Source organism: Sus scrofa, chromosome 15 (assembly GCF_000003025.6).
Source record: "Sus scrofa isolate TJ Tabasco breed Duroc chromosome 15, Sscrofa11.1, whole genome shotgun sequence".
Classification (NCBI taxonomy): Eukaryota; Metazoa; Chordata; class Mammalia; order Artiodactyla; family Suidae; genus Sus; species Sus scrofa.
The window spans coordinates 112,376,034-112,402,904 of record NC_010457.5 but is presented as its reverse complement, the minus strand read 5'-3'; the positions used below and the strand labels follow the sequence as shown (position 1 = coordinate 112,402,904).

The 26,871-nt window shown below is 36.5% G+C and overlaps 1 protein-coding gene across 50 annotated transcripts in view; it reads right to left on the bottom strand.

The window, feature by feature from the left end:
* Positions 1-26,871, bottom strand: part of MAP2 (microtubule associated protein 2) — a 306,355-nt gene that overhangs the window by 60,028 nt on the left and 219,456 nt on the right. For 47 of the 50 annotated variants that reach the window (XM_021075002.1, XM_021074986.1, XM_021075011.1 and 44 more), the window contains one exon: positions 20,438-20,722. In XM_021075002.1, coding sequence (XP_020930661.1) covers positions 20,438-20,699 — 262 coding nt within the window. In that variant the 5' untranslated portion in view covers positions 20,700-20,722. Of the gene's footprint in view, positions 1-14,227; positions 15,299-20,437; positions 20,723-26,871 lie in introns of those variants that run through there. The other 3 variants (XM_021075005.1, XM_021075006.1, XM_021075010.1) reach the window with 2 other exon arrangements.

Below are 26,871 nucleotides of genomic sequence, written 5' to 3'. Positions count from 1 at the left end.
AAATACACCTTATAGAATAATCGAATAGGCTGTGTGGGAACCAAGTTCATGACACGCTGTCTTCCATTTTGGGAGAAAAATGACATTGTTAAAACTTTAAAAATAGGAAATAATATATTTTCTAACTTTAATTTTACTGTGAATTTAGGAAAACAAAAGGATATAATTGTTCTGGGGGTTTCAATTGGTCCAGTCAACTTCAGTTGGTCCACGGAGGATGGCCTTTTCCCACGGGAGGACTAATTCTTAGCTCTCCTGCGTAAATCTCACCCTTATAGCCTGGGTCCTAAAACAGGAGCAAATTCACTCAGGGTTCAGGCAAAGTTCAGGGAGGATTAATGGTAATCATGGTAAACATGTACAGAAGACAAAGGAAGACAGTCACAGAATCAGACCTATGAAATGACAACATAAGAGTTATGATGTGTGTGTGATTATATTCTTGTATGTATATACGTATATAACATAATTATAATTATATAGTTAATTATATATACATATACTTTCTTTATTCGCTCTATGAGTATTTATTGAATGCCTCCATTTATCTATTCATCCAGCCTGTTTTTCTATCTAGGGATTACTGTCTTTTATGGTGTACATTAGAGGACGTCACATGGACTTTTGTTTAGAGAAATGTGGGTATAAACTCCAGCATTGCTACTTTCTAGTTATTTCATCTTAGGAAATTTACTCAAACTCACTGAGTTTCAACTCCTCAGCCAAAAGATGGAAATAATAATAGTGCCTATCTTACAGGTTGTTGTGGGGACTCAGTTACATAAAAACGTAATAGGCCTTGCACATCAAGGACTCAGATAAAAAGAAGACCTCCCACTAGTTCTTCACCAAGGTGTTTTTATTTTTTCCTAGTCATATATTGTTTTGAGTCTTCTACTTTAACATTTCTACTTTAAGAAAGAGCAACAGGACCCAGCCCAACTAGGCTATCATTATGATGACTACTGGAGAATATGGTTAATCTGCGATCATCTATGTTGATGGCCAAGGGCAGTGGGTTTGTTTTGCTTTTTTTCTAGACAAAGCTAGAATGATGCTGTTATTTATTCTCTAGCCTCATTCCCACTTCCCTAGCTGTGTAGGTCCATCTGCTCTATATTCCAGCCAGTAAGTCTCAATATAGGACTGTCTTCTAGACAGGGTTCTTAAAGACATGAGAGCCCCTATATATTGCTGAGGATAATTCGCAACATGAAATGCTCTTTTTTGAGATTAGAGATTAGACTGAATTTTTGTTTGTTTGTTTGTCTTTTTTCCTTTTCTAGGGCCGCTTCCCTTGGCATATAGAGGTTTGCAGGCTAGGGGTTGAATCGGAGCTGTAGCCATTGGCCTACGCTAGAGCCACAGCAGCGAGGGATCCGAGCCGCGTCTGCGACCTACACCACAGCTCACGGCAACACCGGATCCTTCACCCACTGAGCAAGGCTGGGGATGGAACCCGCAACCTCACAGGTCCTAGTCGGGTTCGTTAACCACTGTGCCACGACGGGAACTCCGAATTTTAATTTTTCATTGATTATTTATTCTACCTCCATATTCCCCTTGCTACTTTCTAGCCTAATTTTTTTGTTGTTCTTTTCTTCCATATATTATATGTATAAAATTTTGAATAGGGTGCAGTTACTCAGAGATTAAAGATGAATATAGATTACGTGTAAATTGAAAAAATACTATTCATTGTATTTAATTAAAAGGTAACAACATTGATCTTCATAGCTGAAAATATGACACTTCTTGCTGTAATCTGAAATTCTAAAAGGCTCATTGCTTTTGAACACCTAGAAATTTTCTGGAAGTAGACATTTTTAGTCTAAGTTAAACAATCTTAGTTAAGGAGCTCATGTAATATATATTTTATTCTCTCTGGTTAATGTCAAGGATTTCGAATTTCAGTGAAGAACTTATAACCAGTATTTGAATATGAACTTGGTATTATTTTATCAGCAGTGTTATTATAGTAATGAGATAATTTCTATAAGGAATACAAAAATAACTCTGATGTGCCTGTAAAGTCATGTCCTCCTTAAGCAAAATGAGTGATAACTTGGAACTTATCTAATAAAGGATCTGCCTGTACATCAGTTGGGATGGAAATATTAAAGGTGACTTCTTTAAAACAAATTCATCTTGTAACCTCTAAATAATGTTATTGCTCATAGGCTGATATAAAATTAAGGATATAGCCCAGGAAAAAGAGCAACAGGTGATATCACATCATCACTATGTAGATAAACATCAAAAGGTAAAAAGAGAAGTCTGTCTTGTAAACATATTCTGGACAGCAGAGACAGGATCAGTATTAATAAGAGGATCAAAGCAGTCCTCGGTAGATTGAATTGAACTCTGGAAAGAAAGAATGCTTTTTCTTGTTATTGGATAAATATGTTGATGGAAACGTATCCCACCAATAGGAGTAAATGGATATGAGAAACTATTTGAGACGTGTTCTCATCTACAGAAACGCCCCCAAAATACCATGCCAAATTATGTACATTCTTCTAAATAAAGCATAAATATCACACTGCAATGCAAGATGATTAAGCAAGTTGTTAGACTAGGCACTTGTATTTCCTACCAGTTTTATTTAATCCACACAGTAGTACATTTTCAAGGTTAGAAAACTGGTAAAATAATGGATGAAGGCTATTTACTGTTCCATTTGGATATCACTTTGATTTACATCAGTGTAGCACCAGTATTTTATATTTTGGATTCTGGTGTCAGAAAATCTGGAATCAAATCCTCTCTTTATCTCTTACTAGCTGCAAGTAAGTGATAATATCTCTAACCTTCAGTTTCCCCATTTGTAAAGGTGACTAGAAATGGTATTCATCTTTTGGTATGTTATGCCTGATTAAATTTAAAAATAACATGTATATATAAAATATATCACATGCTTATTTAAATTACATATTACTGTTTTAATCACTACCGTCTTATCATTGAGTCTACTATCATCATTTGACAAAATGTAGGTAAAGATGAGAGTTTTTGTCATACATTGGGACGATTCTGTCATTTTTCTCAGTGAGAATCTTCTTGCTTGAATTTTGGGTCATTACCTAACAGACAACGTATCAGACTCTTGCCACTTCTTATTTAAACTAAAATATAAAGTAAACTTTACTCTACCCTTGTACCATGCTATTTAGCATTATAGCTAGATCAAACTCATGCTACACCACTGCTATGCTCTTCTGGTCACATTATTTTGTGATGTCAAATTTTGCTGCCAGTCTGAGGCCCTGTCTTTAGCATATATTTGTGGTTTGGTTATTTTTTTTTAATGTAAATCTATCAATATTGCTTGGTAGATTTAAAGGAAAAACAATGGGGTTGAAACTTTCTCAGTGGCTCTGACAATTCCAACTTGGTTCTGAGCAACATATGACATTGTTGGTACACACAGAAGTTTGATTTTTAATGTGTACCTTTTGGATTTTCATCAGAACCAGCTGTGATTACTTGAACATGCAAAGCCTCACCAACTAGACTGTGAACAAAAAATCCAAGCAAGTTGGCATATGCCTGTGAACATAACTGTTGATTTTTTTTTTCAGGTTGTTTTAGAAAGAAGTCAGAGATGTTGACAATATATTCAACCATATGGAATTTAAAAGCCAGTAAGTGTTTTTGCTTTTAAGAATAACAAGCATAACAGTGCTGTGTTAAAAGAAATGACAAGTAAGCCTACCATACACTTGTGAAAGCAGGAAAACAAAACAACTCTGGACAGAATGCTCCTGACAAGAAAAGCTTTTTCTCAGTAGGGTACAGAATGGTTGCCTAGGAGATGGATGCTAATTGCTGCTGCTGCTGCTGCTGCTGCTGGAAACTAGTCAACAAGGAAAGCACTGTGTTCGAAGTGCTCTGCTAAACAAACACCCTGGATAAATTCATAAAAACAGGGAAAGAAGGAAAGTTCCTTGCTTCTACTTTTTGCTTAATTTGGAGAGTAAATGGTCTCTCTGAAGCTATGTCCTGTAATCAACTGGTGATGAAGGAAATCAAAAGAGCAAATTGGTTGTTTTTGTTGTTGCTATTACTGTTCTGTTTGCTTCTCTGGCACCCTAGCTAATTAAAGAGGACAATGGGGGCATATTTCTCCCTAGCCAGACTCCCACTGATCTCAAAGGGTCACTCCAGCCAACACTACAGCTGTAGATCTCTCTTTCCTTCAAAGATTTCTCCTAAAGATTTACTGATTAAAACAAAGATAAATTAAATCTATAGGGAAAAATGTCTTTACAGTAAAGTTTGTCTATGGAAGTAAATGCAATTAAGATACGGAATCCTGACTGCACAAAGTTTGGTTCCGATGGGTAATTAAATTTAAGAGAATTTATATCACGTTCACTGGAGACAATGGAACTATGCTTAGTCATCATGGGAGCTACAAATGTGTGAAAGACAAGGTGTTCTTACATTTAAATTATGCTTGAAAGAGAGGGAATCTCATTGAAGGACATGTTTTGTTATTGTTTTTTAAGATTTCTCTAATAATGGCCACAAATTTGAGCTGATCTATCCACAGTCACTCATATGGTCCTCTTCTGAAATGCATTTGCAGTGGGTTGAGCTAGGATCTGGAGTACAGTGCATGATTACAGGAGAATTCCCTACCCTCCCTCTCTCTTTTAATTCCGTATTTCAAAATATGTGCTTAAATCCACAGTCTTGTTTAGACTGACAATTTAACCTACTCAAATGAAGTTTTTTAGAACTTGAACAGAATTGGCCTAATATTGAAATTTAGTCAAGGGCTTAGTAAATTAAGATGATTATCAATGGAAGGATATTGCAGGTTAAGGATATTATAGTATGGAATCAAAAGTAATTAGAAAAGCAAAGCACAGATCATAAATAGTATCTACTGGAAAACTGTACTTCTAGTTTTAAGGGTACAGCAGGAAATAAGAAAAAAAAACATTTAAGCAAAAGAAATATACTAAGCAAATATAATCTAGCTTTATACTTACATATTCTAGTTAAAAGTTTGCTGTTGGAGGTGTTGGGGGATCCCAATGTAGTAATGTGTGCATATTTATATTGGTGCTTGTAGTAGTTCATATATTAAACATTTACTAATTAAATCAGCTTGTAATATTTTATTAATCTTGAATTAATTTGAGAAAGAAATTTCTTGGGGAATATGCCCCTCTGAAATCTTCAAACTGCCTTCAGATCAATAAATTGAATATAATAATAAGGCACTGAGGGAATTGATAAAATGCTTTGAGCTTTGAAATGCTCAGCTTTGCACTTTGTCAAAACCATTACAATTGTACTACTCCTTGTAGACTTGTGAGAAACTGGATTATCTTCTGCATTGTCTTGAACACATCACATTGTCAAAGGAATGTAGCATGAGACATTATTGATAACATTAATGAAAAGACTACATATTAATAAAACTAAAAGAGCTTAAGTAAATTCATCCTTAGAAGAGTAACTGGGGTAAGCAATGCAAAAGGTACTGTGTGTGTAGAACAGCCCTAGCTCATATACGCATGCATGTGTGAATGTGTGTGTGTATGAATTTATGTGTGTGCCTGAATTCATGCATATAAGTGTCTCCCCATGTTTTCAAAGTTTCATCCATATTTGGGTACCTCAAAGGACTTGAGCACCAGGTATGAGTCCAAGATTTCACATGGGGAAATCATCATCTCTGTAGTTGCAAAACCTAGGAATGTCTGAGACAGATGATATGATGGAAAAATGGAAAAACATTCTAGATTTCAAAAAAAAAAAAAAATCACTGGAGTGCACTTTTAAAGTATAAGTGCTCTATGCACCAGAAAGAGTCCTTACTAGTTACTTCCATAAACTTAGATATTTCATCTAGGAAAAAACTGCTACATTAACAAGGTAAAAATCACCAGCTGAGCTCCTTCGAACTTATGCCCAATATAATAACTTAAGTAAATCTTTGGAGGCCTTGTGACCTAGAAGCACATGGAATTTAGGAACTATGTGATAGGAAAATCACTTTGTTCACAATATATCATAGGGTACATTCAATCAGCACACAGACAGACCAACATGTCTTCTGTGTAATTACAGTTTGCTTAAGCCTCCAGCCCTTACATGGTACTAAGAATGAATGTGCAAACGGCAACACAGAACAGTCACCTCAGGAGCTTTCTTCTTAGCAAGTCTCTCATGAACTATAAACATTTTAAATAAATGATCCTCCATCTTCTACAGCTGCCTGTTTTACTTTTGCTGTTGGAGGTATTTAAAATATTGTCCACAAATATTTTCTTTTTATCAGTTCTGCAAGGACTTGGCAGACTTTGAGTCACCAAGCACACATGGTAATTCTTTTTAATTTTCAAATTATAACTGAATATATATAACCTGAGCACTGTGTTTCAATGAAACTGCACCCGGATAAAGGTACAATGAAATTCATTACATTATGAAATTTTGCAAACTAAAATGCTATAGTGAAAGAGAAAACAAACAAAAAAACTGAGAATAAAGAAAAATAGTTTTGAGCCATCCTTCCCTTATTCTTTAGTAACGTTTGTTAAATAAAGCTCAGCCACAACAAGATAAGAAGGACCTTTTTTTTTTTTTGGAAAAATTCCAAACAAGCAAAACTGCTGATAGTTAAAGATTTTTATCCAGAGTATCCGAGTAGCAAAATCAAGAGATTTTGTAAGATTACTTTTTTAAAGTAAGAAAATAAGTGTCAAGGCCAATGTTATGTTTGTACTTGGGTGTTATTATCATAGTAAAAGCCCAATAGCTTAATAGATTTTTAAATTTTCTTTATGGTAAAAATTATTCTAGAAAAAAATGACTTCTGTGTTCTGGATTAATTAATGCATCCCATGGAAATACTAATAAATGAATTTCTCTCCAACCACAGGATACATGATGTTCATTATGTTAAGACAAACGAGAACAAGTAATAAAAACTTCAAAGTTATCTTCAGAAATTTGCAAGTAATATACAAATTCTACTTCAGAAAATACTCTAGGGAGCTGTTGAAATAAAATTTTACATTCATGATTTTGCTTCAATGCTTTTCACTTGTCTCAATCCATACCTCTTCTTTGTGTCCTAGGTCTAATTGTTACCAAGCACACCTCTAGAAACACATGCAAATTGGGAGTTTCAACTATATCATACTGAAAATTGTCAAAAGCATTCACTTTTTTTCAGATTTAAAAAAATAATTGGCCATTTAAAAAACTGAAGTGTAGTTAATTTACAATGTTGTCTTAGTTTCATGTGCATAGGAAATATATATACATATGAGACTTAGATATATATAAAACTTTTTCAAGCTCTTTTCCATTATAGGTTATTATAAGATATTGAATATAGTTCCCTGTTCTATATAGAAGGTCCTTGTTGTTTATTTTTTTGTATTATTTTTTTAGGGCCGCACATGTGGCTTATGGAGATTCCCAGGCTAGGGGTCAAATCGGAGGTGTAGCTGCTGGTCTATGTCACAGCCACAGCAACACCAGACCTGAGCGGCATCTGTGACCTACACCACAGCTCACGGCAACGCCGGATCCTTAACCCACTGAGGAAGGCCAGGGATCAAACCTGCGTCCTCATGGATACTTGTCAGATTTGTTTCTGCTGAGCCATGATGGGAACTCCATTGTTGTTTATTTTATATGTAGTCATGTGTATATGTTAATCCCAAACTTTTAATTTAACTCCTCCATGTCCCACTATACCCTTTGGTAACCAACAGTCTATTTCTATGTCTGTGAGTTTATTTCTGTTTTGTGACTAAGTTCATTTGCATCATTTTTTTATATTCTACATATAAGTGATATTATATGATATTCATTCTTTGTGTGAAGACGTGGAAGCTTTATATCAGAAAGCAAGTGATTATCTAGAAAGCATATAATTGTAACTCACTATAGCAACAGTTCTGGTGGTTCCATTGTAGGAGCCCAGCAGAAAGAGAAAGGTAGATCAGTTTTGATGGAGCATCAGAACTAAGAAAAACATAAGCATGGGATGCTATCTAGGCAGGTAGGCTGATGTGGGGTAAGGCCACGGGGCTTTGCAATGAGATTGAGGGGTGAGATCCTGGGCATATGAGGGATGTGCAGGTGACTGCTGACAACCTGAAGAAAGTCAAGAAACAGAATTCAGGAAGTAAATGGAAATGTACTCAAAACAAGTTCTATTTACTTCCCAATTTAGCTTCAGACAGGCCCCCAATAGGCAGATGCTACTGTCACCATATGCTATGCCACACTGAAAAACACAGAGCTTCATTTGCCATGAAAAACAGTTCCAGGGAAGTGTTATGTGGAGCTTCCTGATGATATGAAAAGTCAAGTTTCATAAAAAGGTCTTGAATTTTTCTTAGTAAAATATGGCAATGAAAATTTAATTTACTATGAAAATACATAAAAATATATATCATTTTCTTCTGACATATAAAGGAGACTTCTAAATCAGTACTTGTATCTTTATTTTTCAAAATGAAATTACAATTTCAATATTTCATATATGATAGCCCTGATCATTAAGAAGTTGACTAACTTTTGCTTCTAAGAGTATGTCCAAAATTAGGGTTTGGTTTTCATGCTTTGTTTTCATCCTCCTGCTAGTTAGTCACTTTTCCCCAACTTTTACAGAGATCCTCCACCCTTTAAAAATGTTTTATTTGAGCTTACATTTGAGCCTGTTTTTCTGAAAAGAAGTTTGTTGTACAAGTAAAGACTCTTATAAAACCAGGGAATTTTGTGGTTTCTGCTTCCTTTTTCTTGGATAATTCTGAAATGTGACACGAAACACTGAGGCAGGAATGACTTGGTCTGACAGTAACAAGGTGATCAAAAGCTATAGGAAGAGAAGTACAGTTTTAATGCAATCATGTTAACTGAATCACTGTACTTAAAATTTTATAGAACAGAAAAGAAATACCTTGACACGTTAATCAAATAGACTTTGAAAATATTTTCTAAAAAGGATATTTGGTAATTTGCATTTTCCATAGACCTGGGAAGGAAAAGCATTTTTTATTTATATAGTTTTTTTTTTTCACATCCAGTTACATCAGAGAAATAAGGAAGATGTGAAACATCATTATTTGAGTGCAGGAGACTCAAGCATTTCTAATTACAATAGAAGAAATACTCACTATTTTTAAATTTACTTAAAAAAATTAAACATAATTTGGGAGGTTTTATGCCTCCACTTAAAAAATTAAATCAACCTTCTCTGGTAAGTCCAGTCTAAGATGCTAGATTATCAGCTCTAGTTTACCTGTAAATAATGAAATACAACTAAAAAGGAAACCTGTGTCACCAAAACAGCCAGGTTCTTAAGCGGATTTTCCATGGTGCATTCAGATCATATGGACAGGTTAAATGTTGTCCACAAAACACTTCAAGAACTAAATTTTTCTTGGGCCAGATGGCAGATATTTTCATGAGGACAGAGATCATTGATATCCTGATTAAATGAACTTCTTCTCCTTCACTTTGGAAAGTGGCATCTGTCCTTGACTTGAACTCATTTCTCTCTTTCTTTTTTTACTACAATCACTTGAGAGAGAACTGGCCTGGAGGAACTGTATTACATGCTTTGTGACTTGGTTGAAGTTTGCAATTTTTTGAGAAAAGGCAGTTTCCCCTATATTAGCATTTGGGTTCTAGCTTCAGGAGAGTATGTTTATCCCAATTTTTTCAATGCTTTAGTCACAAAGCTTGGTTTCTCAAGGTTACAAAAAATAACCAGTAGCTAATTTTTGAAGAAAGAAAAAATATATATACTCTAGTTTTAAGATAAAGGATAGCAACATGCAAAATTCAACAAGGGGAGGAGTTCCTGCTGTGGCATGGCGGGTTAAGAATCCCACTGCTGCAGATGGGGGCACTGAAACTGTGGAGGCATGGGTTCGAACCTGGTGAGTTGAAGGATATGGTGTGGCCAAACCTGTGGCGTAGGTCAAAGCTGTGGCTCAGATTCAATCCCTGGCCAGGAAACTTCCATATGCTGCAAATGTGACCACAAGAAAAAAAAAAAAATGCAACAGGGAGAAAAAGTATCCAATGAATTGATTCATTTAAAAAATTGCTTATAAAAGTAATCATTGTTTTTCTTATTTTATTATTTCATCCTAAGAGAAGAAGAAAGTCCACTAAATACCGAAATAATTAATGATTAGAATTGCAGAAGGTCAGTTGGAACATCTTTTATTTTAATTTGTCAAAAAGAAAAAATTTATCTCATGAGATGCTTCTATCATTTTTAATAACAAAATGAAAAATATATCTAATTGAAATTTTTCCTAAATTAATGAATAATTATTTTGTTATTTATTGAATTGCTCTTTATTACCTAAGAACTTTTCATTTCCAAATCATTTTATAGACTCAGAGAGAAAGTATAGAAAAAAAAAAGGACATTGATGATATTTTATTCAGGTGGATCTTCAAAAATAGGATACATAACATCTCTCCAAGACAATACTGGTATATTCTTTTAAGGAAGTATAATTAAGCCTATGACTTAGAACATCCATTTGCTTTAAGATTCAGCTTATCCATTTGTCAGAAATGAAATTTATGTGAGCTCCCTGATCTATGGCAGAGAGGCGATCCTCACCTTTCAGCCAGATGATCAGCAAGGACGTGAACTTCAGAGTTCTGTTTGCAGGATATTTCAGTATTATTTTCTGTCGAGGCCAGTTCTACTATATTGGGTTCACTTTTGCAGTAGCAAGCCTGACTTGTTCAATATCTATGAACTTCTAGCTGTGAGTCTATAGATGTCTCTTAGAAAGGTCATTTATCCTGATTTTTCATATTCTTCCCAGTTCAGTTATTTTTATCAAGAAAATATTTCTAATAAGATGTCTTATTGCTATCTTAAGTCAAAGATATATTTTCTTTACTCCAAACCTTCACTCCCATGTTTGGAATATAGCAAGTCTTTTGCTACATCCTTCCTTGACATTCCTTTTATTACAGCATATCAGAGTCCCTATTTAGTTCCTTTCTGTCCTGGTCAACTCTTGTATATAGCCTTTACTTTATTTATTTATTTTATTATTTATTTATTTTTTGTCTTTTTGCCTTTTCTAGGACCACTTCCCAAGGCATATGGAGGTTCCCAGGCTAGGGGTCTAATCGGAGCTGTAGCCACCGGCCTACGCCAGAGCCTACACCACAGCCATAGCAACATGGGATCCGAGCCGCGTCTGCCAACTATACCACAGCTCACAGCAACGCCGGATCATTTACCCACTGAGCAAGGCCAGGGATTGAACCTGCAACCTCATGGTTCCCAGTCAGATTCGTTAACCACCGCGCCATGACGGGAACTCCGATATAGTCTTTACTTCAAATATAGCCTTCTTTCATGGTTTTCCCTTTCCCTCTCTAGTTCCATATTCCTTTCTACCATCATCTCTTCCACAAATGTATTGCATACAATGTAGTATAATTTTTGGAGTCCCATTTTGTTTATGTGATTTCATTATTCTCAAAACCACAGATGGATACTAACCCTCTCTCTTCTTTACCTCAGTTCAAAAAATATGTATTAGCACCTACTATAGAACATAAGCACTGAACTACATACCAGAAGGAACATGAAGATGAATGAAGCACAGCTTCTACCTCAAAACACTTACAACCTGGTGAAGGGGATAAAACAAGTAACAAGTAACCTCAGTAAAATGTTCGATATGGTCAATAATATTAGCAGGAAATAAACATGGTACATGGAAGTATTTCAAGGAAGAAGAGATTCATTTGAGAGAATAAAATGAAATCAGCTCATGGACTTCGGATAACCTCTCTGTTGTATATTCCCTTTCAATTTTTTTTTTTTTCCTGCACCTGTGGCATGCAGAAGTTCTGGGCCAGGGATCAAACCTGTGCCGCAGCAGAAACCTGAGCCATGGCAGTGACAGTGCTGGATCCTTAACCTGCTGAGCCACCAGGGAACTCCTCAAAATATTTTTCTATCATTTGTTTCACAATGCTGGATGTGAATGAAACCACAATAGATTGCTTGGGCAAATTAGTTTGTTGTGCAAAAGGGAAGATTGTTAAGTTCAATCAGAGGACTGGCCATTCATGCTAGACTCACTTATACAAGAATCAGAGGTGCTCAGGTTCCCAGCCTTGACCTGTGTTCCCCAAAACAAAATTTGGACAGAAAACATTGAGTCCAATTTTCAGGCTGCTGATGCTGAATCATCCCAATTATACAAGATTTTTCTCTGAATCTTGATTCCTCCTTTATTATCCATTTTGTCTAACATCTTCTGAAGTTTAAGTATTGCTGAGATCATCTGTAAAAGCAGACATTTAATTCTCCTTTTTGTGTTCTAGTAACTACCCGGCGTTTGCATATTTGTTAAAAGTTGACACGAGAGAGCCTAGGACATATGCTTTCCTCTTTGTCTGCTCATCAGCTTGGCTGGGTTTAGAATTGTATTTCCTCTGAGTGTTGCTAAGCAGTGAATCATTCTGTGAGGCGAGCCACAGGGTGAGCGGGTAGGAGCGGTTCAGTGTCCTTTTCCCCTCGGGACTCGTGATGCCAAGTCAGATCATGCTTAAACTACCAGGTCGGCAATGCAGCACCAGTTGTTCCACACATCTGCTCCTGGTATGAATTTCCAGACTCCCCTGGCAGTCGAAGAAGTGCTTTCTGTAATGTGCTAAGGAGCAGTGAAGTGTGAGGGAACAAGAGGGCTTGATACACTGAAGCAGAAAGTCAGTAGCTTGGAGCGGAAAAAGGGCAGGGGGTGGTGACTGCTGGGTATTCCCTTGGCTACTAACCTCCCAACAAAAATAAAATTTAAACCTGAAGCCAAGCCTCAAGGTGGTATTTGTTATGCAGAGACAGATATAATTCTCAAGGATATACAAGCAATATAATCAATTTATACGTACATCACACTTGTCAAAAAAAATGAAGTGATTGATTGATAATGAATATATTCTCCAGGTATTAAAGCAATTTCTTTGTTCCAAATTATTAAAGTTTTTCTTATCTTTTTTTTTTTTGTCTTTTCTCTTTTGAGAGGAGAGAATTCTTAGAAATTGAACAAGAGATACAGGCTGGGAAGTGCGTAATCCTAACCAAAATACCGACTTAGAGGGTCCAAAAATGAACCCAGGAAGACTTGCTTCCATGACTGATGTTTGTCATCTACTCACTACAAATAAAAAAAAAAAAAGATTTTATAAACTGTTTAGATTATTCTCTAAATAGATATTTTAAAAGCCTCAAAAAATTGGAATACAGTAAAAGAAAAATGTGATGACACAACAAGACAGCAAATTAGAAGAAAATTTGCTAAGGTGTTGGAAAATAAAAGATTAGGAGAAAGGCTCAAGTAAAAAATACAAGGTACTAAATTATATTTACATCTAGAAACAAGTGAGACAGAACATTTTTACAAGTAGGTCTGAATTTTTCTTAGCTCAAATTGATAACATTGATTAAAATTCAAATTCAGAACAATGATTTTTCAAAGTGTCAGTGGCCCAAAGAGAACGAAAAAATGCTTTTTTAAGTGCTTGTGATGTGGCTCTGACATTTAACACAAAACAGATGCTAAAAAAATGAGAATGATTTCCACAAGTGCACAGGAGAAATCTTCCGGAGGAACATAACATGGGAGTAAATGTGTATGCAAATTAATCTTAATTTTAAAATATCCTATTATATTCCGTTAGAGCTCTGCTCTGCACAACTTGAAGTGTTTGTAGGCAACTAAAATTCCAAGGAATAAAATCATGTATTATTTGTTGAGTCATTGGGCTTAGTTAAAAGGAGTCTAAAGAAACCAAGTTTTCCTTAAATTTTGATTCATAATTACCGGCTTAAGACAATCATATCCTACTCCAAGACTATGGCTGAAGAACAAAGATAGATATAAGGTAGATTTTTATAGGAACCGTATAACGGCACATTTAAATAAACAACTGTATCTGGTGCCTGTATTTTTCTCCAATGCATAAAAACATTACAAATTCGAGTTAGCAACACCTGCTGTATACAAGCTCAAACCTTACCAGGAGGAAGAAAGGCAGTTCTTTATTATAATGTCCATGTAAGCCAGCCTCCAATTAGGTTTAGATCCTTCTATTTACCAACAAGACAAGCCACATAGGATTGAAACTAATACCCCAAACCTATTTCAAATGGAGAGAGACCATATAGGACAAAGCAAACGTGACAAATACAAACCTCACGGAATGGCCTTTTCTATCAGTCCTTGACTTTCTCACTCTTTCTAGCCCCAGATGCCTAACCTTTCGAAAGAAAACACTGAAAAGATCCCCATTTTCTGTCCTCATCCACCGGCGCCGCCAGGCCCAGACGCTTTGCAGTGAGGCCGTGTGCTTTTCTGCAGATCCACCCTGAATGCTAAATAACTGCTCTGCACACTCTCTGCGGAACTCAGGGAAATGGCAGCCAGAGCGATGAGTGGTTGGCATGGCAACAAGGAAAGGAAAATCTGCAACCTCTTGTATTGTTAGGACAGCTTGTTTATTTGCCTTTGGGGGTGGTGTGGATATGGCTTTAGTCATTTACCAGGAGAAATGGTTCTGTACGATTTCGCTCTCCATATATTAATATATATATTATATAATATGCCATGCTTTAAACAGAATAATGACCCCGACTTGTAAATCTCAAATATGGGAAAGCGGGCAGGGGGGAATGGGACAGCAAGGAAAGGCAGGTTCAAATTTTCTAAGATTGAAAAAGGAGAGAAGCTTAAGGGTATATTGAGATTTTTGCACACGAGTGACAGCAATCTTTTCTTCCAATGTGCATTTTCAAGCTTAAATGTATACTTTCAACAACAGTAAATGTAGACATCTGAGTATGTTCATCACTTGGCTGCTTGAGTCTTGAGGATATGAAAGGCCAGGCCAGACTTTAGAGGTGCATCTCCATTGGAAAGTTCTGAAAAAGTGACTATGGATAACCCAGAAGAGCTTTTACAGATTCCACTGCTTTGGCAGGGATTAGACCTGGAGAGAATCCCCAGAAATGTTGAGGAAACAGCCTCCCTGGGAAATCAAGGGGTGGTTAGTGAAGAAATGCCCTTAAATCTTTAAATTTACTCCGAGACAGATGATGCTGGCTTTTGATGATCACAAAGGCATTTTATATGGCGGCTGGTGTATCTTACTAATGTTCAAAGCTCTGTACCATAGGATAGTCAAAATCACAAAAGCAGGAATTTAAATACTTCAAATGATCCAGCAATCCCACTCCCGGGCATCTATCTGGAGAAAACTGTAATTCAAAAAGATAACATGCACCAGTATGTTCACTGCAGCACTATTCACAAAAGCCAAGACATGGAAACAACCTGAATGTCCTTCAGCAGCTGAATGGATTAAGAAGACGTGGTATATACTATATATATCTATAATGGAATACTACTCAGCCATAAATAAAGAGTGAAATAATGCCATTTGCAGCAACATGGATACAACTAGAGATTCTCATACTAAGTGAAGTCAGAAAGAGATGGACAAATACCATATGATATCACTGATATGTGGAATCTAAAATACGGCACAGATGAACCTACCTACAGAACAGACACAAGACTTGTGGTTGCCAAGAGGGAGTGAAGAGGGAATGAGATGGACTGGGATTTTGGGATTAGTTGATGCCAAGTATTACATTTGGAATGGATAATCAATGCATACCTACTGTATAGCACAGGGAACTCTATCCAATCCCCTGGGATAGACCATGATGGAAGATGTTACAAGAAAGGGAATGTATATATATATATATATATATGTATGACTGGGTTACTTTGCTTTACAGCAGAAATTGGCACAATGTAGTAAATCAACTAGAGTTTCATAAAAAATACATAAAAATAAAATAAATACTTCCAAGTTTTGGCATCTATAAACTTCTCAGAATTGCCTTTCTTTCTCCATTCATACTAAAATCTGGGAATAAAAGTCTGATTTTCTGTCATGCAGACATGATCATTCTGCAATGGAAGAAGAATTGTCTTCTTTGGCAATGACTGGTAATGGCTGCAACGGCTGTGCTGTTCTGAATCAGGGCAGCATGAGGCTGTGGAAGGAGCACTGGCCTATTAAAGTGGGAGGCAGGCCCGCATGCTGGCTGCAGCCATATGTTCTTGGATGGCTCACTAGACCCGCAAAGAGGAGGGTGTGTGAAAGGTCATCTTACAAGAGAACATCCAGTTTTCTTGATGTTATCTTGATATTAACTATAATGTGAGTTTCTGCCCCAACTACAAATAAGGAACTTCAAGATGAGGCTTCTAATTTTCACTTGGAATTGAAACTCTAGGGAGACCAAAATGCATCCTGTTTTCTTTCTTCAATGAAGATACGGTGGAAAAGAGAGAAAGGGTTTATTGCAAGCCTTTACTCTTATTATTCATGTTTGGAAAATAATCTTAAAACGACTACTTTAGTCTTACATTTTGTTCACTTATCAAATAACAGCAGCTTTCCTAAGTGACCTGATTCTCAATGGTTTCCTCATTGGATTTTTAGCCTTCTGTGGCATGGCTTCTAAAAAGGCCACTTTAATAAGGAAATGTAAGAAAAACTCTTAAACAAAAAAAGTTATGATATAGTAGGTGGGCATGTAATTCTATCCACCTTTCTATGGATTGGCTTTAAATTAGAAGGTAAGAGACAAAATCTAGAAGGGTAAGCTGTAAAGAAATATATTTTGTTATTTCCTTCCAGCATTTGCAGCCTAATCCCTACCCTGCTGCTGCCTCCCCTGCTGTCTCAGGGCATCAGACCAAAGATAAACTGACTATGGGCTTGTATCTTTAAAAATTCACAATTACTATGGCCCAGAAATAGAGGTGAACATTGAAAAGGGTGAATGAGAGAGAATGAGGCCACTTTGATGAAGGAAGGAAGGAGGAGAGAGATGTGATGGTTGCAATTCATTTATTACATAATCTTATTTATAGAGATGAATACAAATAAACAACATCGAGGAAAAGATTTGTTTCAAAAATGAAGAGAAGGCTATAGCAAAGAGAGAAAGCAGAAGGAAGACCTTTGGATTCAACCAGTAATGGCCTGGACACTATAATATATAATATATAGCTAAGGACTTGATGTCACTGGGGAATAACTCATGTTAACAATGTTCTGAGAAATATTTGTTGTAGGTAAATTGCAATATACTCATAGGTTATATGAAATGATAAAAGAGTGGGCAAGTATATAGCCTAGTCTCTCTTTAAAATAATCTCCTCAAAATGCAATGCCAGGTCATATCCGTTATCTCCATCATCAGAGGATAGCATTTTAAAAGACTGTATCTGAGATTTGAGCACACGTCTTTTTACTGGGGCTGATTTTTGTTTGTAATTTGTGCAATAGTTATATATACACCATCGATAATACACTTTATTATTTTATTAGGCTACAGTTTGAAGGGAAATTTTATTGCACATTAACTTATCCCTGGAACATCCTCTGTAGGTGAGAGGAGATGATATTTTCTATTTTTCCCCTCCTACTGCTTTCCACACATGGGTAATTGATGGGTTCAATATTTAGCCTTTTCCTTCTGGAGGGAGACTGGTTTAAAATCACATCATGGTTTGGATTGAAAACATCGCCCTGGTAACCCACAGCTGGCTGTTTACAGCCTTTGTCACCATGAATATATACATGAAACTTATGTAATTAGTCTCCCAAAGGTAATGTAATATTCACTTGATATATGGTAAGCTGAATTCAAAATTGTCTCTGGATGGTGCTGAACCCACTTAAAAGAAACATCTGTTAGTCTCTTTTTGATTTATATTATTTTCTCAAAGAAGCTGGCAAGGACACACTGACCTGGCAAATAGATTTTCTGATGCTCTTAAATACTTAATTAAGACCATTGAAAAAGTGAAATAGTGAAGGACGTGGGTTCTCTACTGCTTGACCAAGCATGGTACAGTGATTTTTTTTCTTAAGTATATTATAAGCCTCCACAATAGTCAGTGAGAGTCAACTAGTCAGAGTTCAGGAGACAAAGTAAGACTTTTCTATAGCTTTTACTATTAATTTGAAAAGAATTTTCTTTCTTTCTTTTTTTTTGCATCATTCATTCATTCACTTAGTCAACACACACTTACTGAGTCCTTGAGGTATAATGGCAAGTGCTGCAGAGAGATGAGGAGGAGAAAAATCTCGGTCTCACATTATCTCCTTCTTTCCACAACCATTTTATCCTACCATGTCCTCAACCCTCCATGCCTCCATCCCTTCCAAATGCTCCCAGTTAGTGCTCCAGACACCCAAGTCCCACCCTCTTCAAGCTGTGCTACATTCGGCTGTAGAAAAATGTTTCTTAGTCAAGAGTGCCCTGTCGGGAGTTCCCATCATGGCTTAGCAGTTAACGAACCTGACTAGTATCCCTGAGGATGTGGGTTTGACCCCTGGCCTCACTCAGTGGGTTAAAGATCTGGTTGCAGTGAGCTGTGGTGTAGGTTGCAGATGCAGCTCAGATCCTGTGTTGCTGTGGCTGTGGCGTAGGCCGGGAGCTACAGCTGATAGTCAACCCTTAGCCTGGGAACCTCCACATGCTGGGAGTACAGCCCTAAATTGTCAAAGGACAAAAAAAAAAAAAAAAAAAAAAGAGTGCCCTGTTGTCCATATTGATACCACCACCACCACTGATAATAACAATGGTAACTGATAGACACTATTTTATGAGTCATTCACTTTACACACCCTACTATCTCATGCAATTCTCCTTGTAACCATGAAAGGTAAAAATAGTATTTTTATTTTATAACCACAGTTTCTTACTAATGGTAGGTATGTCTATTGGACACTGCACAGCTTTGTAACTCCTTGAATTAGATTGGTCTCTGCCACCCTCTGTTTCCTGTTCCACATAATTTTCTACAGGATATTTGCCTTTCCGTATAGCAATTGCCAAAATCCCAGCTTCTTAGAGCCGGGACATCTTGAAAATGAATGTGGTATGATCTAATGTTGAAACTGAACTATCCTGAACTAATGGTTCTTGCAGTATTTGACAGCTGTTGAGTATCACAGTGTTTCTTCTGAGAATTGAAAACACTCTGCCACACTCTTGTGTGTTTGCTGTGGTACCTCCAGACGCTTCTGCACACAATCTGGGAATTTGTTTGGAAACAGTCCCTCTTCAACTTTGCCTTTCTATACTGCTCATTTGGCACTTAACACACTGTCTTCTGTATTTGAATTAATTGTACACACAGACCTCACATCTGCTACTAGATCAACCACTCTGCGAAGTTCAGAGACCATTCCTTGCACATGCTCCAGCACAGATGCCTGTATGGAGAAAATGTGCAATGATATTTGCTGAATGAGTAGATTAAAAAAAAATCACACTGCATACATATATAATTTCTCCTCATTCATTTGACATCTTTCATAGTTCCTTATTAAAATTTTTTTAAAGAATTATTTTTGTTTTGTTTTTGTTTCTTGGCTGTGCCTGTGGCAAGCATAAGTTCCTGAGTCAGAAATTGAACCCAATCCACAGCAGTGACAATGGAGAATCCTTAACTGTGAGGCCACCAGGGAACTCCCCTCATTAAATATATTTTTTGAACAAGTGTATGTGGATGTGTTGCTAATTGAGTGTAGAAAACCAATCTTTAAATAAGTAAGGGATGATTCTGAAGGGGCCATACCCTTTCTTCCCAGTAGTTTACTTACTCTTTCTGGAATAGCATGTCTGCAAGTTACTGGGTTCAAATGCATTAAATTCTGAATTACAGAAGAAAGGAAGATAATGGTGAAGAATATTATAGGACAGGCCAGTGTTTCTCTGTGCCATTAATGACATATTATTAATGGTAAAGATGACTATTGGTAGAAATTAAACTTTGAAAGGAAGTACTGAATATTAAATTATACTATGTTCTCCTTTAAGCATCTGTATATTAATTCTTAAAAAGCTATCTGAGGAAGTATGAAATGGGTCATGTGTATGTGTATGCATGTGTTTTCTTTTCTTTTTCTGTTTTTAAGGCTGGGAGATGGACTCTACATTCCTTTCTTAATCAATCCGATTTAAATTCAGTCTCATTTTAGAGAATCAATAAGAATCTATTTGTGAAATTTTCTTTCAGTGAGTTAAAATGCTGACAGTTACTAGCAAAACACACATACATTGAGCCATTGTCTACTAAAATTAAAGTGGTAGACATTAAATAGGGAGATGAGATTGAAAATACAACTAACTTGGGGGAATGTCGGGCTAGTTCCCATGATCTTTGTTTTTGGTGTCTAGTTCCCCTGACCAACTGGCATTCCAGTCCTAGCACTGGTGAAAGAAGATCAGTGCTGTAAATTAATTCACTTTCAGCCTAAATAGACTTCATAGCACAAAGTAAGCACTGGTGACAGAAGAGCCCTTCGTTACCTGGTGTTTCTCTGTCAGCTGAAGTCAGTTCTCCGTTGATCCCATTCTCTTTGGTATCTGAATAGGTGCCCTGTGACCCATGTTCTCCAAAGGCGCCCTCTTCATCCTCCCTGTACGGGAATCCATTGGCGCTTCTGACAAGTCCTTCCCCTGCCCCACCTTGATCCTTGATCTCAGGTGGGTGTGGGTGGGCGGATGCCTCTGTTAGTTGAGCTGAGGTCCAGTGAGGTGCCTTTGCTTCATCCTTCCGATCATCTGCCATTCTTCAATGCCCTGTGACGTCACCTGTGACAGGAAGAGGAAAAACAGCAGCCATCACTTTGGGGAAAGCTTATCTGATATTAGTAGTATCGAAGTAGGGGTAAATTATAGCAAACTCACTAGGTTGCTAAGTCAAAAAAAACAAGTTCAACAACCCTCTTTTAATATCAAGAGGCAGCCATTGTTAACACAGATCTTTTCCATTTAATATCAAGAGGTAGCCATTGTTTTTATAGATCTTTTTGGGAACATCTATGATTTTAATATAAGATCACCATCAGTTTACATATGCTCTTTTTAAAACTAGCATTTGGCATTTAAGGACATATCTGAGCTAACTATCGTTGGCATATGACGTTGACTCTACAGTAAAGGAATTCTTTAGGATAGGGAAAATATTTCCTATGAGGAAATTGGATTGAAAATGGTAGGAAAAGGAATGGTTGAGGGGAAATTCCAGATGATGGAAAATTACTCCAAGTACTCTTTTAAACTATAACTCTCTGCAGAACCTAGAAAAGATAATAACCAATATATTAGCACTTTCAGTTTCAAAGATGTTCAATTCGAATCAAAGGTAGATGTGATTTTCTGGATTCTGTGTATTGTTGACTTAATTTTTCAGCAAACTTTCCTAAACCCTATCTGTAGATTAAAAGGGAATGACATTTTCTCTTAGTTAAAATCTTAATGTCATAACTTACAGTATCATTTCATAACTACATCAATTAAGTTAAATCACTAACATATATTAGGTGCCTGTAAGTTAGGGTAAAGTTTGAATAAGTCCTAGAGTAGGTTTCTGTACATGTGGAGCAAATGGTAGATCCTTATATCTGCCTTCACTTACAGGATGACGCCACTAAATTTAGCAATGGAGTTGGCAAGAGGCGATACATCACATAGTTATGAAAAGCTGTTGCCAATAACGTAGCTTCATTGGTGGTCTACTGTCCCCACACGGATGATGACATAGGCAACGACAGTCTCTGATGGAAACTAAGAATGTTTTCTTTCCTTCAGAAACAGTAAGTCAAGCTAAACCCTCCAAACACGCAAACAAAAGTTGTATTAAGTCAAATCTACTCCCAGCTACCAAGCTCTGCTTAAAACTGTCACAAATAAATTAAGCTGCAAAGAAAGTAAGCTTCCTACCAGCTTCCTAACAAACATCTGTTTTGTTTTGTTTTGTTTTTTGCTAATAACTGAATTTTAATGCTATTCTCAGGTCCCTACTCTAATTTTCTGTTTCTACCAGGCAGAACTAGATAAGTCAACCCATTTAAAGTAATTTAACAACATTATTCCCCCTCCCCCAAATTGCTTCCCATAAGGGTTCTATTTACCATCCCTATGAGCATATTTAAACAGGATTACCTATAATAATAATGTTTAACTTTTAAAACAATGATTGAAGGGCTTGTGAATAAACCAAAGAGTATCCCCATAGCACTGATGATGTACAAAGACCTATATGCATGGAAGAGTTTTCGCATCTATAAAATGAGGACAAGGCCTAGTTCACTAGTTTGTTGCAAAGTTTACACGGAATAAAATGAAAGGCTCAGTACAGTTCCTGGCATGCTCAATAATTCGCAATTACTACCTTTCTTATTGTTGTTATAATCATACTCACGGTCATCATACCACCAGTCTTTATATATAAAATATTCTAAGTATTTTTTTTCTGGAATTGTTGGCACAGGAAAAGGAGCCTGAAAACTTGGTAAAGCCCAATAATATGAGTTACTTGCAAGTCTGTCCCCAGATCTCATAGACATGAATGAACGTTTCAAGGCAGCCATGGCAAGTTTGAGACACGGGGGCCTGATGGGAGAAGTGTGTCCTCAGAACTCACCATTCCATGTGTACACCAGAAAACTTAGCTACATACTTTATAAAGATGATTTGGCCATGTTCTAAACTCCATTCTGCCACTGCCTTCCAGTCTAATATCAAAGGACCTCAATTGGAAGTCTGAGGATTGTGTTTCTTCTGAGTTTTTGTGGCCTCTTCATATGCCTAATGGACTGAATAAGTTACCTATATTCAAATGGTGACCTTGATCACAAGCTTTTATTGACAGAAAGACTGTTGGCTTAGCATCCTTATCTTACATGCCTTGCTTTCTTTACTTTTTCTTTACCAGAACAGCTTAAATAAAATTCCATATTCTTATAAGGTCCAAACTATTTTTCCTGCAGAGCGAACATTTGTAAATAGAAAATGTGTTCCATAAAGAAGTACATTCCTTGTCAATATTTCTTTTAAAAAATGTAATAGGTTTTATTTATTTATTTATTTACTTATTTAATTTATTGGGTATACCTGCAGCTTGTGGAAGTTCCCAGGCCAGAGACTGAACCTGCGCAACAGCAGCAACCCAAGCCGCTACAGTGACAAACCAGATACTCAAACTGCAGCGCCACAAGGGCAGTAGAGTTTCATATTTTTCAAACACTTTTGGATTTACAGAAAATTTTAGCAGTAGTACAGAGAATCTGCATGTATCTCCTACACTCAATTTCGCCCGTTATTAATATATTTTTTATTAACATGTCCTTAATGATACAATACTGATACATTATTATTAACTAAAGTCCATAGTTTATTTAGATTACCTTAGTTTTTATCTAATGTCATTTATTTGTTCTAGAATCCCATCCAGGATTCTACATTTCATTCAGTTTTCATGCCTCTTCAGGTGCTTTCTGGCTGTGAGAGATTCTCAGGGCTTCCTCGTTTTTATAGACGTTGAGAAATACCAGTTGGGTAAATTATAGATGCCCCTCTATTGAAATCTGTCCCACATTTTTTCATGATTAGTCTTCAATTATGTGTTTTTGTGAGGAAGACCACCAGCAGTAAAGTGCTCAAGTAGGCTTGAGAGATGCTGAGTTACATGGGAATGTATGTAATACAAGCTTTCTGAGAACTTTGGCTATTCTACTGCACATGGGAATCTCAGGGAAGGATAGGGGCGTACAAAGCATCCCAACCAATTGGCTATAGAACTCTTCACCTGATGCCATCTTTGTGAATAGCTCCAAAAGGATGTAGAAAATATTTAGGCTTCCACTTTAGTCCATGTTTAACTGGAAATTCTAGCCACAGATATTCAAAGGAAATAACACAATATGAGCACCCACAATTCCCAGCTAAAATTGGTAATTCTTCCTCCAGGGCTACCTGGAAATGGTTTCTCAGTGACCAAAACCTAAAAAAAAAAAAATGACACCTAAACTAGGAGTGTGCTACTTGATAATCATACTTAAAATGTTGAGAAAATTTGTTGTCAAGAGATAGGGCACTCAAAAAGTAAATTCCTCAGTACTTAATACTTTAGTTTTGTATTCTTTTCTTTCTTTCTTTTTTTTTTTTTTTTTTTGCATTTTTGCCTTTTTGAGTCCACGCCCATGGCAATATGGAGGCTAGGGGTTGAATAAGAGCTGCAGCTGCTGGCCTACACCACAGCCATAGCAACTCAGAATCCGAGCAGCACCTGTGACCTACACCACAGCTCACAGCAATGCAGGATCCTTAACCCACTGAGGGAGGCCAGGGATGGAACTCGCATCCTCAGGGATACTAGTTGGGGTTATTACTGTTGAGCCATGACAGGAACGCCTGGATTTTTTTCTTTTTAATTAATCAATAAAAACTAATGTTGAAAGAAGAAAGGGCTGGCTGGTTCCACTGGATTTCAATTAATATCAGAGGCACAAATAATGTGAATTTATTATCTAAAAAAGCAAATCCTCTCCAAATCTATAGATGGAAACTTGTGAGGTGCCAGGAATGGTAACATCCCATTCCAACTGTGTGGTTGGAAAGACTCTCCTCTCTCCATCTTGCAAAAGATCATAAAGCCTAACTTTTCCTAACTGGTGAACTGCTGGGCATCCACAGCATGATATTCTGGATTGATAAGGCAAGCTGAGAAGCTACCTGAATGCTTCCCCTTCTCCTCCCCAAAGCCTAGCTTGACAATGTGATCAAGGAAATTCCTAAGTTTTTAAAAAAATACCGAAGACCAAGATATCAACTTGTAATTAATAATAAATTGCAATGGAGTCTTCGCTGTTAGGGCTAAACACAAAAGCCAATATGAATGAGGATATGGTTACCTGCAATATGGGGTTTTTAAAAAAGAAATCCAAGAAAGTTTACATTTCTATATATTTGAGAATGAGATGTTTCACTTGTCTCTATCATACCATGGCTATTCCATTCCATAACACAGGGCCCCAGGCTTCTTCCCAACTGAGATATACAATTGGAAAAAAAAACTAAGAGAAGGTCTTACGCCATCAGAAATGTTGGTTATAGACTTGAGAGGTGAGCTTAAATCTTTGCAACCCTTTGTTATTAAATAATTTCCTCAATATTTTAGAGTTCTTTAAGGACAGAAAATTCTTCTTTCATCAAAATTCCAGTTCTTCCAGTTTTTCCTTTACAAAGCCTTAGCCTTGGCTTTCTCAATCTAATGCTCCTTGGTAAGAGAACTCATGCTTTCTTCATCCCAGATGTTGAACCCACCGATCATGGCTACATGTTCATTCATTTCACCAAGGGATAATTAGGAAAAAATGTAAATTCTGTAGAGCTTGGTAATCTGTCACTAACCTTTGATTACAACTTGATTACAATGACATAAGCCAGAGATTAGGACGTGGCATTGATCAGATTTCTAACTTGCTGAAGATACAACCTGTATCATCTTGTATCATCATAACAAAACTGCAATAACCAGAATGAAAACAGTCTTTCTACAGATTAAACTCCAAGTTGAAATGGTATATGCATTAATTCATCATCTATGGAACATAGGTAAAATTCTTCAGTTTTGTTTTTAGATAGATTTAATGCATGCATGTTTAATGTTGCAGAATAAAATAAGTACTTTCACCTATGTTGATTAGAAGGTTTTAGTACCCTGGGTCAGGAACCTTTCAATTAGCCAAATCTCTCAGATAATCCTGATTAAGAAATATCAAGAAAGAGGAGAGAGAATGTAAGTAAAAGAGTGGAAGGAACAACAACGAAGAGCAGAAAAAAAAGAAATATCCAGCTTGATACAGAACATGGCTATCATGGCAAAATTCATTTCATGGTTTAGGATAGATGTATATATCGTTTTTCAGTTACTTAACAGAAAATGCTTATATTATATGATAATTAATATAGGTTCTTGGACACCCATTTTGGAGCTTATGGATAGGTCTGTCGGTCAGCACTGCTATAACTTAGATTTGTAGAGTATTAATTCCACCATCAATAACTAGATTTCTACTACATTGAGATTCACTTGTACTTAAAATGCATCTGCTTTGAAGATTTTCCAGGCTTAGTTGAAATGAATCCGACTAGTATCCATGAGGATGAGGGTTCAATCCCTGACCTTGCTCAGTGGGTTAAGGATCCAGAGTTGCGGTAAATCATGGTGTAGGTTTGGATTCCCTGCTGTGGCTGTGGCGAAGGCTGGCAGCTGCAGCTCCAATTCAACCCCTAGCCTGGGAACTTCCATATGCTGCAGGTGGAGCCCTAAGAAGCAAAAAAAAAAAAAAATTTTTTTTCCAGGCCAAAGACTATAATGCTCCGTGTTTCAAATCTCTGGGACTTCACTTGATTATCTGTCCGGATACTTAAATAAATTCATAATTTTGTCTGTGCGAGGAAAAATTGGATTTGCCCAGAGGCAACTCAAAAGTCTACCTCCAAATCTCTAAAACCACTCTTGAAAACATTATCTTTTGTTATATGATTGTCCCTTGCATAAGGACATATTGTTAGAATTTAGAGATAATATATATTTTACTTTCTGATAGTCTTAGACAATCAGGTAGTATATATATCCATCCCTGCATTTCCCCTTAATGACCAGGAATTTTTTAATGCTTAGCTTCAGTATTACCTCATTCTAACTCTTTAATACTGTGTTCTGTTTATAGAAATAAATTATATATAGTTATATTTATACATAATTTAATTGTAAACCTTATCAAATCTTTCCTGAAGTCAGGCAGGATATATATTATAAATAAATAATAACTATATCTATTGCCTTCTGACATTTTTCTTCATGATATTCTTTTGAACAAATTATATAATGTTATTTAGCACATAATAGCTCTGATATTGTCCTTCACTTATATAAAGTTAATAAAATATAT